The 18,819-nt window shown below is 38.7% G+C and overlaps 1 protein-coding gene across 6 annotated transcripts in view; it reads right to left on the reverse strand.

Annotated features, from left to right (window-relative positions):
- Window positions 1-18,819, reverse strand: part of LOC124309287 (sodium/potassium-transporting ATPase subunit alpha) — a 51,177-nt gene that overhangs the window by 18,297 nt on the left and 14,061 nt on the right. For 3 of the 6 annotated variants that reach the window (XM_046772781.1, XM_046772780.1, XM_046772779.1), the window contains exons 2-3: window positions 2,319-2,399; window positions 128-253 (exon numbers count right to left, since the gene is read on the reverse strand). In XM_046772781.1, coding sequence (XP_046628737.1) covers window positions 128-253; window positions 2,319-2,399 — 207 coding nt within the window. Of the gene's footprint in view, window positions 1-127; window positions 254-2,318; window positions 2,400-14,757; window positions 14,831-18,819 lie in introns of those variants that run through there. The other 3 variants (XM_046772782.1, XM_046772784.1, XM_046772783.1) reach the window with 3 other exon arrangements.

Below are 18,819 nucleotides of genomic sequence, written 5' to 3' on the forward strand. Positions count from 1 at the left end.
GGTATGGTGAAAAATTAGGTTAGTCGGTGTTAGGAATTATTGATAGACGACGCTAGAATGTTAATTTTCGACAGCTTACCTGCCGAAATTTTCTAGAGAATTTTCTACGTTCAAGACGTATACTCACGTTTTCGGGGTGCGTGCTAAATCTCTGGTATAATTCCTCCGGTGTGATTTTATGAAAATCAATGTCCAACTCTTGTTTCAGATCATCCAAATTGTCCCCCTTCCGCTTTGGGTTCTTCCGCCGCGACTGTTGATTGTTAAAAAAAAAAGAAAGAACCACAAGTTCGTTTTTAGATCATTGCGCTCATTCGACCCACCTTGTAGATCGTTTTACGTCATTCTACGTCAGTCTGTGTCGATCGTTAACGATAAGTCCGTATGACCGTGATACACGTTTCCGTCTATTACTTGACATCAGTTTATTTCGAACCGTTAGCAGAATCGTTTTTCTTGTTTTTTCCTTTTGTCATTCACGCGTCAAACATTTTTCACGTTTGTCGAAGCAGTGCAGCTGATTTTCTCACGACTGAATTACCGATTTATTCCGTCCGTTTCGTTTCAGTCGAATTATTTCGAATAATTTCTTAGATTCATTTTTTAAATAATTCAACAAAAAGAAAAAAACGAAACAGATTAAAACTGTGTGATAAATTTATTTACAAAATGGTATCGGTAATAATAATTATCTTAGTAATAACAATGATGCGGAATATTTAAGCAACAATCGCCGTGAAAAATAAAAAAATATAGAAATTGTGCCCATATAGAGAGGGAAACATAAATTCGGACAAAAAGAAAGAGTGGCAACGATATCGATCAATTATTTACATTGAATCAAAGAATAATTGGTGTAAGAAAGGAAGAAATTGTTAATTTTATCGTAGCTGTGCAGTGACCGTGGGTTTTGTCATTAGAAAATTGACAAAAAATTTATCACGAGTTATTATTAGAGGATTACGAAGGCTTATGGTACAGGTAAAAAGACGTGAAGGTTGAGAGAGTCGAGGTTGAGGATCGGGAATTTGTTTTTAGCGTGCTGAGCGTGTAGAGTGAAAAGTGTGATTTGTGAACCCATAATTCGAAGATCATTTCACAGGAAATGAACGAAGATCTTGTGACTAGCGACACCAATCAATCCTAGAGAAACCCATTCGCACACAAGTTAACGTTGACCATCGCCGTAGAGAAAAAAAAAATTTCTTTGTCTAATTTTTCACTTTTGATTGAGAATGGAATTGGAAATGGCTGATTTCCTTTCAGATCAATTTTACCGACACAGATAAAAGCATCGTTCTGCGTCAGAGAATTTTTTCAAAGAAAAAAAGTTCGCCAGTAAGCCTTGGAGGTCGGACGAGTTAGTAATTTGTGCTCAGAGACCGGCCACCACATCGAGTAACAAAGTACAACACCAAACAGACGCATCAGTGCGGAATGTTGACCAAAAAAAGCTCAGAGTTAGATTATTGAGAAAGATAGAGAGAAAGGATGTTGCGAAAATTTGAACAGATTACCCAGAATACACCAGTTGCTGTTAGAGCGCCATCTCGGATAAGACGTAACTAGGATTGTCACTTTTGAGTCTTCACGAGCATTGATTTAAAAGCATGACTTGAGGTGTTACAGGACATGTATTGCCAATCCAAAGTGAGTCTAGGGTTCGTTTTGAATAATAATAATGCCAAAAAGTTGTTGATAAATCGTTGAAACAAAACTTTGTATGACAAATCTCTAGTGAAATTTTTTATTTATTTAAAAAAATATTATATAATTATATAAAAAAACTTCATAGGTATTCAGAAAAATCAATGAATTCATTTTATTCATTTTATATGAGATAAAAAAAAAATTCACTAGAAATTTGTCACACAAATTTTGTCTAAGCAGTTTATTAAAAACTTTTTGACTTTATTATTATTAAAAAAGAATTTTACCATCAATTCGGATGCGATTTTTTCAGATTTTTATCTCATCGCCAAGTGTTCAATATTCTCAACGAGATTCACTTTTGGTTGTGAATGTACGTCCAATAACACTTTCAGGATGGAAGACGATATTGCTGGGATACAAAAGCTGTGACATTGTCAAATTCAACCTCTCGAAATATTTAATTTCTCACGACAATCCAAGCCACGCCACGAGTATCGGCGAAAAAACTGGCGCCACTTTTGTATACAAGCAGCGTAGAAAGTTGTAGAAATTTTTTTGTGCCGTAGTCCCAAAGACAGAAAAAACAGTTGAAAAAAGGAAAAATAATATAAAAACGGATTTCCAATCGCGGCTGGAATTCGTTTTTCCGCCACGAAATAATATACCTTGTACATTCCGTCAGCGGTTTTGTTGTCGTCCCGAACATTTGGCAGAGTGGCGACTCTGTAAGAGTCTGAACGGCCATGCTGGAAAATAAATGGTAGGAAAAAAATAATAACGATGATAATGACGACGATGATGAGGGGTAGTATTTTGAAAATTTTGACGATGACGAGGGGTAGTATTTCGAAAATACGCGGCTGAAAGCTAGCAGCCAGAATCATCGGCGAAACGTTTTAACGTTCATTCGAACAAGGTAGCGAAGTGCGAAAATGAAAATTTCGTGAAACACCTCGAACCCCCGATACTTTTACAAAATTATGGGGATAAAACTAGACTGCATTTTTCTATTTCCAAAAACTTTGACACGTTTGGATGCTAACTCTGACCGCTAGCTTTAGCTTCATTTTAAAAATTATGACGATAATGGAGGGTAGTATTTTGAAAATATATCAGAGCGAAGCCGAAGACGAGGCGATTTCCAGTTTGAATCTTGCCCTCCGCATGGAAAAATAACGAACGAACCTCATCGGTGGGAAAATTCGTGCCTAATAAGAGCAGTCAGCTCTGGTACGAGTTGGTGACTGCGTAACGCGAGGGTCTTGTTATTAAAATTAAAAGAATGCAGGGACTAATTAGCATCGTTTGTATCTGTCAGGTAGTAATATATAGGCATGTAGCCAGCTAGCGGTGAAACAGTTGCCACTTAAACCGCCAACCACCACTACTACTGTTAATGATAATAATAATATTGTGGGTGTCTACGAAAATCTGGAGTTTTGGGTCGTTCGATGACACGTCGACGAAGCGTTAATATTGCGAATTCATTAACTTTCCACGGTATTTTTAGTTTTTATACATACTGTAATTTTTGAAAAATTGACGTTACTCGCTCTTCGATTCGCGATGTTTTTTTTTTGGTAGCTTTTTATTTAATAAACTACTTTTTTGGTAACAGATGCCGAGTTTTTTGGCTCCACATGGTGTCTGGAATATTTTCAAGTCTAAAAAAAAAATTTAATACATTGATTTGTTTATTGCAAAACTGGGACATGTAAACAAATGGTCGAAGTTCGTGCTTTTCCATGAGAAAAAAGGATTTTGGTTCCGCCATTTTGAATTTACAAATTTTGAGTTCAGATTCGTAACCGGCGACCCCAAAAAGCCCATGTACGGAAAATTTCAAGTGTATCGCATGCATGTAAAAATGTACGCATGATAGGGTTGATCAGATAAAACCAGATGAACATAATGAAAAAAAGAACCAAGTAAAGTGAATGAATGTTTTTTTTTTTACTTGTCGTTTAAGTATATCAAGTCAGCAAAGCTGCATTAATTTTCAAAAAAAAAAAATATATATATATACAGCTACGTAATAAAAAAAAAAACTAATTAGTAACAAAAGAACACTGAATTACTCTGCTTGTGGTTTTTTTGATTATGCTAATTTTTTTGTTGGATCATTTCAACAGACGCAACGAAGAGTCAGATTTGTATAATTTATTTTGCAACACTCTAATCTATTTTCCGCGGTGTTATTCGTCCGTGCGGATTCTTGAACAAGCCGATCATACAACTAGTCAAGTCATGCTGAAAACTTTTGTAACAACGACCTAACAACGGCGTTACAGAAGAGAAGAGAACAAAACGTAGCAACAGCAGCAGCAGCAGCAGCAGCTAACGGCCGGAGCACGAGAGTTGATTATAACTTGGTGTAATTTAAAATGAAACTCTTCGTGAATGGCGATTTCCTGCAATTTAAAAAACGTATACGTATACACGCTTGCTTGCTTGCAACAAACGCTGACACAATAGTACTACAAGAAGTACTACTATGTATACATTCTGCGAATAAAGTATAATAACGTATAAGGTATATAATTGTCGTGCGAGGCGTGTGGGAGAAAAATGGGATCGGTGGTTTAGATTTTCGGTTTACGCGAGATTATTAGGATGGATTATTTTTCAACTTTGGTGTTGGTTTTGTTTTTCTTTCAAGGTGCTACTCGACAATTTTATGACAAAATACTGAAAAAATATTTAGAGGTCGCTACAAATTCAAAATCTGCCGTTCCAACAGATTCACGAATGAATATCGAATATCGATCGAATACCGAGTTGTTGAACAACATTGGACAGAGAACGCAAAACACGGATCATATTCGCGGAAATGTTGGTCAGGGTTAAGCGAGCGTCGAATTGGCGCGGAACGTCCCATACGTAGGGAATGACGTAATTCGCCATCCGACGAACCCTGCCGGCAACGTCACTAATTAACTTCGTCGTCGACTGTCTGAACGGCTGAACGGAGTCTTAAGTAGTTCTGCAGAGATCTACTTTTGTAAGATCCTGCAGTATTTCAACGATTTTTCATCGTATTTTTGGTCCAAGTTTTCGGCAATTTTTTTTTTTTTTATTTACAATCCCCAATCTTGAAGCGGAATTGAATTCAATGTCAGAACGATTCTGGCATAGTTGAACTTTCAAGATGTCAATGTCGATGTTTTAAGAAGGATTCCGATTCAAGAATCCGATGTCAGAATTTCGAAATTCAAAACAGCGGATCCGATATGGCGGATTCAAAATACAAAAATTGATACGATTCGCTCGTATTATATACGCCGTTTTGAATTTCGGAAGTTTCTATATCCAGTTTCAAAGAATTTTACCCAGAGAAAAAATGTACGCTTCAAAGGGTTAATCCGTTCCATCGCAATTAATTAGATGAACAAATTTCCTCGAGCTTATTGTCAGAGAACAAGATATTGGAATTGATCCCCTATAAATACGTGAAGGAAAAAAATAGTTATTTCACGTTTCAAAAAATCTCCGTACAAGTTGTCGAATGATATAGAAAACCAGTAAAGCAACGTACCCTGGCGCTTCTACGTAACATAATACCACGAGCGCGACACACTTTAGGATTTCTCTTGTATAGTCACGATCTCATGAGATTTAATTAATTAATTGAATTTAACACCGGTTCGTCGACGCCGCTGCTGATCCTACAGCCGACAATCGAACGAATCAAGTTCAAAGACTTCAGGGAATTGGAATGATAATCACTTTTTCCCTCCTTATGCTTATCATCATTATTATCATTCGCAATCGTCCGACTTCGTTGTTTTTTTCCTCACAGTATTTTACAATTTGAAGTATAAATTTTGTGCAATAAAAAAAAAAAAAAAAAAAAAAAGGAGACAGAGGGAGAAAATTCCGGACCGGCTAATTGATTGACATTGTTTTTTTTTTTCATTCTATTTCTAATTATTGTACGTATTTAATATACGTTACGTATAATGCATATATACATATACACGTACGTATGTATTATAGGTGTACGTTATGTACGACCTCATGCAGCTGTTACGTCGTTATATTGCACTTGATTTGTTCAGGCTGTCGCTGCGGTTATTGCGCAAGATCATTTATACATACGTATATACGTCTATTACATGTGTGATACCTATAGGTATGTAAATACGTATGTAATTCAAGTATACAGTGTTTCCAAAGTGGTTGAATCTATTTCAACAGCCTTGTATTTTTCATCTAACAACCATCGTTAATCGTCATTTTTATTATACTTGAGAAATGAAAAAAAAAAATCTTTCCAAAGAATCATTCCAATTTAGACAGGTACTTGATTTTCTAAATAAGGTACGGTTTTTTGCCGTCGTTCGCCAATTATCATATACTATACATTAGGCCGTTTAAAAAAAAAAAAAAAGAAAACATTCAAACCTCACGAGTCACCTTTTAGAATTTTAATAAGTTTAAAAGGATAAAAAAATAAGTTTTCGAAGGTTACGTAAGAGGGGGAAAAATATGAGGTGAGTATTTTTTATCGACTCGAATAATACTAAACTTATTTGTTTACCCGTGGATGTTATTATTATTAAACCGTCATTGTATTCCTAGGATGTAATGTTGACTTTGAATTTTTAAACTCCGTGGAAACGGAAGGGAGAGACAGAGAGAGAGAGAGAGAGAGAGAGAGAGGGAGGGTGAGGGGGAGGGAAGAGGGTGACAACAGCGGGTACCGTCGTAGTATTGATTTTGGCCGAGTTCAGCCGAGCTCTGCAGTCAGCACGTTTCAGGTACGCAGATATAACCTACCCTCAGGTATCCCACCCACCCTGTGTCGTTGTACCTACAACCAGAGTACGGTGGCTGTTGTTGGTTCGCTTGGATATAAATAACACGGCTTGCAACGCCGTAGGCGAAGCTAAAAATCCAAGAAAACGGAACAAAAATCACCAAGGATTGATTATTTGTCATCTTGGTGTTAGAAAAGAACAACGAACACAAAATCAAAAATACAAAAAACCAAATAAAATATATATAATATTATATATACAGCAAGAGTTTTCGTTGAAACGAAACTCTGAGTAACGGGATTATTGTTATTATTGTATTGTTAGCCGTTGATTTTGGTGATGATTTTAATTTTAAGACCACTCGGTGTCAAGAATCAAACGATTTACAAATTTCCCCTCCGTCCCAAGGAAAGAGTCGACGAAATAATCTGATTCACGACGAATACTAATTTTAGAAAACAAAGAAAACAAATAAAATGCAGTGAAAGAAAAATTTATTTTTTGTATCCAAGAGACTTTTCGACGATCCAAATTTATCGTTCTTTAATTTTCTTTTTTTTTTTTACCACCACACGTCTTCCGGCATGTCCCTATTATACCGATTTACTAGGCGCCCTCCCACCACCCCCAGGCCTCCACGTGCCGTGCGAACCGCCCCCGGAAGTTGGATACCCGTGTATTTAATTAGCCGATAGTGCTGTGCGTTACGTCCCGAGTTTACGTGCGGTGAATAAGGTTGTATAAAACTCGGGATCTCGGGAAATACGATAGGTATAAACGAGACGATAAATATATCAATTAGGAAAATTTATCGTAGAAGCAAGTGAGCGACGGTGGAAAATGTTTGAAGAGTTAGAAGTTTTGTCATGGGCAAGGGAGCAAAGAGTTTCTAACTATCTAATTTTATTGTAATACGATGTTGTTTTGGTTTTTACAAAAATACAGTTTTTATTTACTTTATTTATTTATTCGATTCGATCGTGTCTAAATTTTGCGTTACAGCTACTATACCAGTAAAATTGAATGGCTATCCTTTTGACTAACCTTCGTTGATTCACGGTGTTTCGTCATTTATTGTAACCAACTAGCTCGGCTTTTATTGTAAGTAACAAAACACCCTGAATAAAAAAAAAGGCAAGTCAAAAGGATAAACATTCAATTTTGCTGTCAGCAGCTGTAACGCAAAAAACTAGATCTGGTCGAATAAAAATAAACATGGTTCTATAATGAGGCTAGATAGGTGTTTAAAAATTACTAAGCACCTTTCTTGTTACAAAATTTTGATAACCTGTCTTGGGGGTGCAAAAAATTTGGCGGGGGTGCGGTTGGATGGCGGGTATACGTATAGGTTGTCGGGTCGATGGGCCAGTCCTCTTTGGCTCTCTCTCTCTCTCTCTCTCTCTGGTTGTGTATGTACGTATATAACGGGGAGGCGCAGACGCGGAGAACGAACGAACGAACGAACGAAACCACGAGGAAGATCAATACGAATCCAGGCCATGAACCGTCGTGCATTGTACCATTTACCCACACCCGATCGGACAGCCTAGATGTATAATGTTATGCCTGCGAAATACGGATAGATTCGAGTATCTAAACCAAACAGAGGTTGATTTTCGAATATGGATACACCGTTGAAAACGTACCGAGGAAAACGCTTGAATCGGCGTCGTACTCTTGGTTTCATGCAAGAGTTTACGTGTAATAAGGTAGCCGTTGGAGAAAAACTTTCTCGAAATTGTGACGAGAGAAAATCGTTCATTTTGCAAACGTTTTTCTTTTTTTAACGGGAAACCTCTTCGCGGGTGGAAAAATCGAGGAAGAGGGTGCGGGGAAAAAAACGAGGGAAGGAAAAACCGACAACTTGGCTTCCCTTACCTGGGATTTAGACGTTCGGGGGAAAAAAAATAGACGATGTCAACGCGTCGTCGAGTCGACGACCCTACCGATCGACGAGGATTACGCGTCGCTGAACAGAACAAGACGATACCTAGACGAAAACTAGACTCGATTTATTTGCTCGAATATCGGGTAAACGGACATTCGAATTATATTGTTACTTCGCTAAGGATATTGTGTAGTTCACTTTTCACGTCTGACGGTAAAATTCGAGAAAAAAGCAAGGGAGCAAAAAAAAAAAAAAAAACAAATATATCAACACTCGAACGATGATTAGTAGAGCTGAGTGATCTGTCGATTAATCGACCATTTCGGTTAGTCGTATTTTCAATTGATCGAAGTTGCCGATTAATGATCGAGAGACCGTGGATCAATCGATTAATTGATAAACCGATCAATCGAATAATCGCACAGCGCTAATAATTAGAGGTAAAGTAGTTTCGTCGTCGTAACGCGTGTATGTCGTATTTTTCCTATTTTTCCTACCTACAGTACCAAGAGACGATAAGCTCGTGCCTGTTACCGATACCGTAAACATAATGGTTACTACTACTATTCGTACGTTTATCACGTACCGTAACTACTTAACGTTATATCGGGAACGTGAGTGTAATATGTTGAACTCTGCACGAGAGGTTAGAATCGAGGGTAGGCAAGGGTTAGGTTAGAGTTTGCGAAGTTGGGTACAAGGGTGGCGGGAAGGCGAGGGTAGCAAGTTCTGCATATTAATTTATCGCGCAAGTTGTCGGGTCAGGTTGAGTTAGGGTTATTCAGGTCTGTCACGAGTTCAACGACTAAAATCTGGTCGTTGTCTCTGCGTGAAACATAACCTTGCCTAACTTAATCTAACCTAAGGCATTGCGTTAATTAACAACCGCGAGGCTTGATAAAAACTTTGGTAAAAACCCTTACGTTGTTATTATTAACGATATTTTATTTTAATTGTCGTTAGCGATTTCGATTTCATGTTTTTCTCTTTCAAAAATTAACTAGGGTAATAATTTTTTCATCGATGTACCGTTTATAAAAACGCGCGAAGGCGTGCCTACGTCGAATTAGAGCAGAGGTTCGTTAACGATACGAGTCGATAATGACGCCTGCATGGTCATTGCTCGCATTTTGTAATTATCACTATTTTATTAATTATAACCCAATGCGTAATATTCTATCGCGCGTGCGCGTGTGTGTAGTAATAATAACAATAATAACAATAATACCTTAGGCGAACAAAGAAAACGAGGAAAAGAAAAAATTAAGGAGCTAATCGTTCTTTGGTTCGTTTGAATCCCTTTTTCAAATTGACGGAAGCCTCGAAACCCAAGAGAATGACGAATAATAGATAGGCGACCGTGTTTCAACCTCAGAGAACGGCTGGCTTACGGAGCCCCTCTAGTTCTAATCGCTTCCGGAGCCTAGGTGTGGGTGTACTATACATTACATAATTCGAGATCGCAGGCTAAAGTTTTAGTAACGTTAACGCGACGAAACCTGAGGTTAAAAATAATCGTTAGCGGACAATTTAAAAATGACTTTCGACGAGCTGACTTTTCAATAGTAAATCAAATTTTGAACATGTCTAAGGATGCCAAGTAGCGATTTTTCTTAAACACTTGTCGTTACGGTAACGTTACTGACTTCATTTTAGAAGTTTACTAATATTTATTCGTTCGAGTTCGTTCCAAGTGTCGTAAAATCTCGTTGATGTATTAATAAGTTTAAAGATAATAATAATCACGGTACCAGATGATGTAACGAGATTTGTTTTCTTTTTTTTCTCATTTGATTTGGACGAGTTTTTATTTACAAAGAGATATGTTTTTATGCGTCATTAGTTCAGATGATTTCAAATGCATAACTGATATACTATCAACGAGACACGGATTGTACACTTTGGACGGAGAGAGGGAGATATAAGGAGAAATAGAGGCTCAACAGAAGCCTTGCAAAAGTCGGGGAGAAGAAGAGGATGGGAAAATCGCTGGGGTATCTTAAGGGTGGTATTTGAGCCGTTCGTGTACCTATGCCAGGACTCGATGCGATAAATCGTTTATTACCGCGTTGTATCGAATGTGAAAATTACTACAAAGATAAAAGTGTAACACACACACACCTAAATGGGGTTCAAGTTATCCATCGCGCAACGAATTTCCGACGAACTGAACTTTCCTGGATATTGCATTTTTTTCGACTTTTGTACACCGTGGTTAGTTTGAAACTGGAACGTTCCGTAGGCAGGGAATATATTTCGAAAATTAACGAACGTTCCAACGGTGTAGATTAGAATTAATTGTACAATTTGGATAAACTTTCGAATCTACACGAAAGTTTTGGGCATATTGTGAGTGGGAAAGTTGTGTGGCGAACAAAAAAAAGTCGGCGGGGAAAATTTCCTCGATTCGAGATATCGCAACGCGATTGGTTTGAGGGGCGGAAGTTTGGGGGTGGTGGTGGTAAAGTGAAATCATATTGATCGGCTTCTCTGTAAGTCTGTAATACGGTCCACACGATGATTGGCGAATTCGGATTGTGGGTAAAACCGGACACGGAGGTAACGGAGAAGGAGAAAAGTGATTCCAAAGAGGGAGAGAAGGAGAGTGAGGAAGAGTAGAGTTGAAAATAAAGTTGCAACAAAAAGAAAAGACTCGATTTTTGCTGCTAATGTTTCCATTATTACGCTTCTATTCCTGGCGCTAAATCCATCGCTATGCGGGGTAGCAGAAAAAAGAAAAAGGCGGGAGAATCAAATTGTTCCATGAATTTATAAGGAGGTCTTTTCCACCGATCGATGCGCGCCCTCTGACCTAACCTAACCTAACCTATCGCAACTCGACTCCCATGGCGCCATCTGGTCTGCGTCTCTTTCTCCAATTTAGAGAGGGGGAAACTTCCTCTTCGTCTATCTATCCTCTTCCCCTTCGCCGCCATCCAAAGTTTCTACAGTCATTTTTCGAAGCGCATTGAAGAAGCGAAAATTTGCAAGACGAGAAAAAAAAAGGCTACTTTTGAACCATGCAAAAGTGATCAAGGGTAAGATCAAGAATTAGATGAAATGTGTGAATTTTCGAACGGAAATTGTCCCTGAACAGAAATTGAGAATGTGGGAACGTAGGGCTGAATAAAGAGGGGAAAGAAGCGAAAACTTGACTCGAGCGCAAAAGCCTCAGATAATAATTATGTCTCTTTGCGCGCGCATCCGACTCTTCAAATTGTTTACCATTTTCTACATGATGTAGCTTCTGATTCGTCAATTTACACGAGGCGTGAGAAAAAAGGAAGAAAAAAAACAGTCTTTCTGTTTCTCTATTCAAAGAACTACGTGCTATTCATATTTTCTATCAAACTTTATACTATGATTGTATAAAAAGGGAATAAAAAATACGATTTTCAATTATTATTCGTCTTCTTTTGCAATTCGACTTAAAAAATTGTTCAACCCTAGATCGTTATTTTCAACCGTTTCTTTTACCTTCAGAACCGATCGTTTTTAGAAAACCGTTCATTACTTCCTTTACCTCTACTTTTACATGGGTTACCGCATTTCTTATTTTCTCGAAAATTGATCACGGAACGTTTCGATTGTCGTTATAAATGGAGACGGTGTTCGAGGCACGGCCTACGTCTACATAATCCATCCTATCGAGGTTTTGCGTTAAAAGGATCGACCTTTTCAATCGACGCTACGTCCTTGGCGCAAACCGCGTTTTACGTATGTATAATACGTACGTACGTAGGTGTAGGTACGCATATATACGTACGTACATATATACATGCGGAGAGAAGCAAGTTTGCGCAGTCGCCGGAAGTAGTTACTATCCGGCTAAAACCGACCGTATAGATCCGCGAACCTCTCTCGATCTGATGCTGAACAGGCCGCAGAGGCAGAGCCAAAAGCAAAGTACATTTATCGGGGCAATTTTTTTTTTTTCGTTGCTTAGGACCAAAAATGACTGAAATTTTAATTAAAAATTTTATAAATCGTTAGATATAGAATTTTTTGTCATGTCTGCCAAGGGTTGGGCGTATCGTTATTATTATCATTATGATTATTTCGTACGATGTGTTTACCTATCTACGTCCGATAATATTGCATACTTTGGTAACCACCCGGTTACACGCGATGTAAAATATCTAGATAGCCGCGCAGACGCAACATAGCGAAAAGAATAAACGCCATATATACCTATATGCAAAGGGGGGTAAGGGTATATTGGGTAAGAGTTGTACCTACACGTATAGAAGGTAAGGTTCAACGAGCTGAGAGGAGGGTTTAAGAAATGAATTCTTCTTCAAATGTCGAAGATTAATTATAAATGATTTAAGATGTGATTCATTTAGAATCCCAAAAAAAAAAAACGAAAAGAAAAAAGTAGAATGCGCGTAAACTAACCGACAAAGATGGAACAATTTAACTTGAGATTGAACCCGAGATGGTGGAAACGATTTTATCGCCAATATTCACCGTGGTTGTAATTTTAGCCTGTTTTCCTCGACTATCTACGGATTTTGGGAGCGTTTCAGAAACGGGGAAGCATTTTTTCTTTTTCAAGGTTTGAAGTATATCTTTTGTGCGTCGCCGCCGTTCCGGCGCCAGGTGACGTTGAGTCTGATCGACCGGTGTAAACTCGGTTTGCGGACGACGGTGCTGCCGCTGTTCCGGATGCGGTGGCGTCGGGAACAACTCGGAAGGTACTCGCGCATGCAGAGGTGTAAACGAAGGAAGGAACTGATGTTGAGGGGAGAATTTTTTTTTTGACGAAATAAAGAAACGAGGAGATAACGGACCAGTAACGCGATGACCTAATTTACAGGATACTATAAAACAAGGGTGTCGAAAACAGAGATATTCGGATTGAATTTTAATTCCGTTTCGTTTCATGGCGGACACTTAAGGCACTGTATCTATGTATCAAAATGGGCCCCCTTAAGGGAAGAATAACGTTAGATCAATCAATTTTAACGAAGCATTTTTCTGGTTTTTTGTTGCCTAAAAATACGTTTCAAGCGTTATCGAAATTTTTCTTTTTCTTTTGAAAACCGTTTGATTGTGCAAGATGGCCCATTTTGCGCGTCTCACCCTTAAACATGTGTGTGTGTACGACTAGGTGCTTGTAACGATGGCGATAGTGGGGCGTGGTGAGCAGGAGGAGAAGGAGAGGAGAAATAGGATCGAAGAGAAGGTCACGTTTAGTCGGTTGAATTTAGAGGAGGTGCCGGCACGCACCGATTAACCCTTTCAGTCACAGCAGCCACCCCAGTGGGACCCTTTTTTTTTATGCCATGCAAAATTCCGATTTTTTTTTCTTTGCATTCACAGGTAACCGAATTTCGTGACTGAAAGCGTTAATTATCTGGGGCTTACGTGAGGAAGGTTGGAGGAAGAATCTGATTCGATTTTCGCTCGTAGTCGATTTCGTTTCGATCGTTTTTTCTTCCAAGTTTTCAACGTATCTGCGGTGAATTTTCATTGAATCTTTTTTTTTTCTTTGTATCATCGAATCCCTTTTTTTCTAAACAAAGTTCTTTTTTTTTTTTTTTTTTGTTCTCCTTTGCGGCAATCTTTTATTCCATTTGTGCACTACTAATTAATTTATAAGCCTACGGAAAGCTTTCGTATTTCAAGCTTCTGTGCAAGTGGACAATAGACATAATAATAATCACTCCGTGTATGCGTGGACCTCGGATTTTTGTTTCTTTTAAGACGAAGCAGATGTAAAAAAGAAACGAAACAAAACGAAAAGCTATCAAGGATCAGATCAGAGGAGAGACGGAAGCGAGGTAAAGAAAAGAGGAAATTGGTGTTCCTCTTTCTCAAAGCCACCGCCTCGCCTCCTCCTCCTCTTCCTCCTCACCCTTCACCATCTCCTTTTCTTCTTCCTCCTCGTCCGCCCGGAAACTTCACCCCCTCCGTCAAAAAAAAAAAATTCTTCCCAAATTCGATCACCATTATCGTTTTTGTCTATAATATTTTGCCACCGTATAGTTTATTTTATCAAGTTTTCTCGACTGAACCGCGAGTACATACAAGGGGATAGCCGTTAACGTGTTTGAGGAATGGTATTTAAAGGGACTTTCCGAAGGAAAATGTGATTGGCAGGGGAATCTTCGTGGATAATTTTCCGTTCCCGCTGTCTAACCGCTGCGCATATACAAAATATCGTCGTTAAATCGTCTAATGTATTATTATTATTATTACTTTTTCTTCTTCTTTAGGAAAAAAAATCAATGAAAAAAAATCGAATTTTTTACAACTATCGTCTGCATTTGAGAACGCGCGTGTATTAAATTTAGAAGAATAATAACAACAACAACGAGCAAACGGTCAAGAGCGTCGTTAAAAGTCTGTAGTTTAATTAATTCCGTCGTCGGTAAGAACGATCCCCTGAGATATCGATCGTGGATCGTGATTTAGCTGCTCTCCTTCCTCTTTCTCTCTTAGCACAAATACCTTATCACCCATGGCTGCGGCGACGGTGTTTCGATGTAGGAGTAGCGTGCAGCGCGGCTTCGGGAGCACCAAAGACTGACTAACCGTCGCTCCTCCGCCAGCAGCTTACGCCGCCCCCGCCGCCCCCACCGCCACCGCCGACGGCAGCATCGACCCGCGCGACGCCTCCGCTGCCTCCCCCCCACCCCCCAACGCCATCACCGTCGCTCTTCCTCAACCGCCCGGCTACCGTGCACCGCGGGTTGCCGCTTATCCCCCCCGGCGCCCCCCGCGCCCCACGCCCCAACCCCCAGCCCCCTCCAAGGCCCTAGATACGCGCGCCCCACCCCGACGAAGCGCGCAAGCTCAACAGCGCGTATCTACGCGGCACGGTGTACGTGTGCTTGTGCTTCGTCCTCTTCTTCCTTTTGTTTTCTTCTTCTTCTTCTTCTTCTTCTTCGCTTTCATCATCGTCATCTTCTTCTTATTCATCTTCATCTTCTTCTTCTTCTTCTTCTTCTTCTTCTTCTTCTTCTTCTTCTTCTTCTTCTTCTTCTTCGTTATCTTCCGTCTTTTCGCACACGTTCTCCGGCAAGCTTGCGACGCCCCGTTCAAGTTATCGTTCGTCTACCCTCGGTTTGCCCTGCACCGGTATTTCCTGTAAGATGGATGCTGCACTCTTCTTCTTCTTTTTACGGTTTTTCGCGCGGTCTCTTTTTTTTCCATTTCTTTTTTCGAACCACGTTTTTCTACGCGGATTATTTTTATTCCGACGTTGATCGGCGGGTCTCGGGGGTCCTACCGATGGGTACCATACAAGATGGCCGCTGACCACGGGTGACAAGGATTTTAGATCTCGATTTAGAATTCTTATTCATCAGATTTTAGATCTCGGTTGCTTTTTTTTTCTTTTCTTACTACGAGCTTTTTTTCGTTTGAAGTACTAAATCTGGTACTGTACGTAGCGATCGAATTCGACGTCCAGCGGGAATCAATACAAATTCCTTCGAGATTGTTAAATCGGTGCAATATTCGGGAATAGAGAAGGGCTTTGACACGCCTTTGGTGTATTTTGAAAATCAAAATTTAAAGGGTTCAAAATTTGAGATATATAGAAGGATGTTGAAGTTAGTACTTAACGTTATTACTTACACTGCTGGAAAAATTTAACCTAACTAACATGCATCGCAGTCTAGTTGACGTGCATTGGAAATCGAAGACTTCGCCGTATACGCGATTTCTGATAGAAACTACGCCCGATAGAAGTTGTGAAAAAAATAAAAAACCAGAAAATAGTTGAACAATAAAGTAAATATATCAGAGAACTGCAACTCAACACCTCGTTCCAAGGCTGGACAACTCCTAAGACACGAGTCACAAACCGACGCGACGTGTCGTATGATCCATATTACGTTATATCTACTTACTCCAATTGCGTTTCGAATTTTTGAAAATTAATAAGCAGAAGAAAAAAACGAAAAAAAATCCACTCCCCGTAGATTTCGATTATCAAGAATTCAAGTTCGCGCTTGAATTTGGAAAAATAATATCAGGTATCAAGCGTGTTGAAATTTAATTACCGAAAAAAAAAGAAAAGGATATATGTAGAAATACACCGAATATAATATTTTTTAAGCAATGCATCGTAAATGTTGTGTGAAATATAGACATCTGAGGAATGCGTCAATTTGATGTATATTTTGGTTAATAACAACAACAACAACAACAACAATAATTATTATTATTATTGTTGCTGCTGTTGTTGTTGTTATTATTACTTTAGAGGATTGAACCATAGTTTTAGTTTCCCGGTATTCCGGGAGCTTTCGCGGATATGTTTCGCACTTTAGGGAGTCTAAGGCATCGTCACTTATGCCCCGATTAAGATTCATCCCGCGCTGAGTGCAGACGTGCGAAGCGAAGGACCACAACCACCGTCGTCGTCGTCGTCGTTACTCCATCGAAGTCAGGAACACGCGACGCTAACGCAAACGCAAAGGCGAGTGTGTCCGTCACGTTAATGCAAATTTAAATCGAGGCGTGTAAACTAGCCGCAGAGTTTAGCCACTCGGGTTTATAGACCGTGCCTTGTTATTATTATTCCTAGGAAAATTGTTAATTTCTCTTTTTTCTTTCACGGAAAAAAATTAGACAAGTTGAATATCATTCGAGATACGATTTCTCAATTTTCTCAACACTTTTTTTTATCGTCTCGAGTAAAGCGAAATTTCCCGAGAATTCTCCACCAGAGACCCTTATTTGGAGCTAGAATTTGTTTTCTCAAACTTCCGAGCGATTTGTTCATTTCTTTAGTCAGTAAAGAAAGAAAAAAAAACCAAGATTCTTCAGGCTCTACCTGACGATGAATTTTAAATTCAAAATACAGTTGAAATTGTCGATAAATGAGGTACCTAAATTTTTTTTTAAAATTTATTTTACATAACAAACGTGTCGAGTATGATAATAAAAAATTGTTCTCCTCGAGAATAGAAGGAGACACGAATAATTTTTGGTTATCTGGATAGAAAATATTCAAAATTCACGTAGAAATGCTGAATATTTTCGTTCCCTTTCCCATATTACTTTTCGCACCGAGTTGCCAACCTCCGCAGTCTAGACTCCGCGGAAAACCGAGGACGGCGGAATCGGGGGAGTAGGTATAAGGTAAATAGGCCTGTACTATACACGGTGTACAACGTTATGTACACCCAGAGGTGGAGCAGACATATATATCTGTAGGTGATCCTGTATAACAGACTGTGCGTATATGTATACCATAGAACGGGAACTCGACACTACTGGGAAATCGATAAATAGTTTTAACGTTCCGAATCCGTGCGACCATGATGCGTATAATTTTGTAACAAGGAAGGGGCTCGGTAATTTTTAAATACCTATCTAGCCTCATTATGAAACTATATTTATTTTTACTCGATGATGTCTAGTTTTTGCGTTACAGCTATTAGCAGTAAAATTTAATGTTTATCGTTTCGACTTGTCTTTTTTTTTGATTCAGGGTGTTTTGTTACTTACAACAGATACCAGGTAGTTGGTTACAATGAACGACGAAACACCGTGAATTTTAGATAATGAAAACTGTATTTTTGGAAGAACTAAAAAACATCGTATTACAGTAAAACTATTCGTATCTAATGCGTTATAACGATAATTCTATTATACTAAATCTCGCTCCTAACATAATAATTCAAAAGTTTTCACATTACACAGAGTAAATAAATTTCTGTTGATAGGTGTAATACGTTTGAAAATTTCCTTTTCAATCATCGTACGTTTAGTTGTAGTTTCTCTTCGCGAAACCGAATTATCCCAGTTTTCGTATCGTGATATTTTTTGGCAACTACCTGTTCTTCTTTTTTTTTGTTGATTTCTATTCCTCTTCCTTATAACAGCATCAACATCGCATTTTCAGGCCAAGCCAAGCCCCGAGTTATGCAACTGTTGGTCTTGGGCCAATATTTCCTTCACGGCTCTCTTAAAGTTGTCTATAAAATTGTTATTAATTCCTTTTTTAAAATCCTCATAGAGTTTTATTTCCGACAAGTTTTTTGTCGTTCTTATACAGTTATCCGTATATATACACATAAATATATATACATATATATATATATATGTATATATGTAAACACAGTATCCGTTATCTCTGATCTCCGAGTCGCTTTTGTGCTCATTGTGTGCTGAGGGATGACCGAAAAGAGACAAGGTAAATCTATATACGTCAAGTGGTATAATAATATACCTTATACGAGAACCGGCGTTACGATGATGAAATACTGGATCCAACTGGTTATCTCACGCCTCACCAAATCCCCCCGGCGTTATATTGTATTTGTACAATTCGATTTTTTTTTTTTTTTTATCCCCTTATCTCTCACAGTACACATATTATCATCGACGTCCGTAAGACGGTATAAAAGAAAAAAAAATGTTGTTCTGCGATCCCTGAACAAATACACCTGGCTGCTGTTTCTTATTTACACCTTAGTAATAAATAAGTCAAAAGTAATATCAAAAGTCTTCACATGACGCGACATAATTTCATGTATCCTACTTCTGACGCGATTT

This window comes from Neodiprion virginianus, chromosome 7, assembly GCF_021901495.1.
Source record: "Neodiprion virginianus isolate iyNeoVirg1 chromosome 7, iyNeoVirg1.1, whole genome shotgun sequence".
Lineage (NCBI taxonomy): Eukaryota > Metazoa > Arthropoda > Insecta > Hymenoptera > Diprionidae > Neodiprion > Neodiprion virginianus.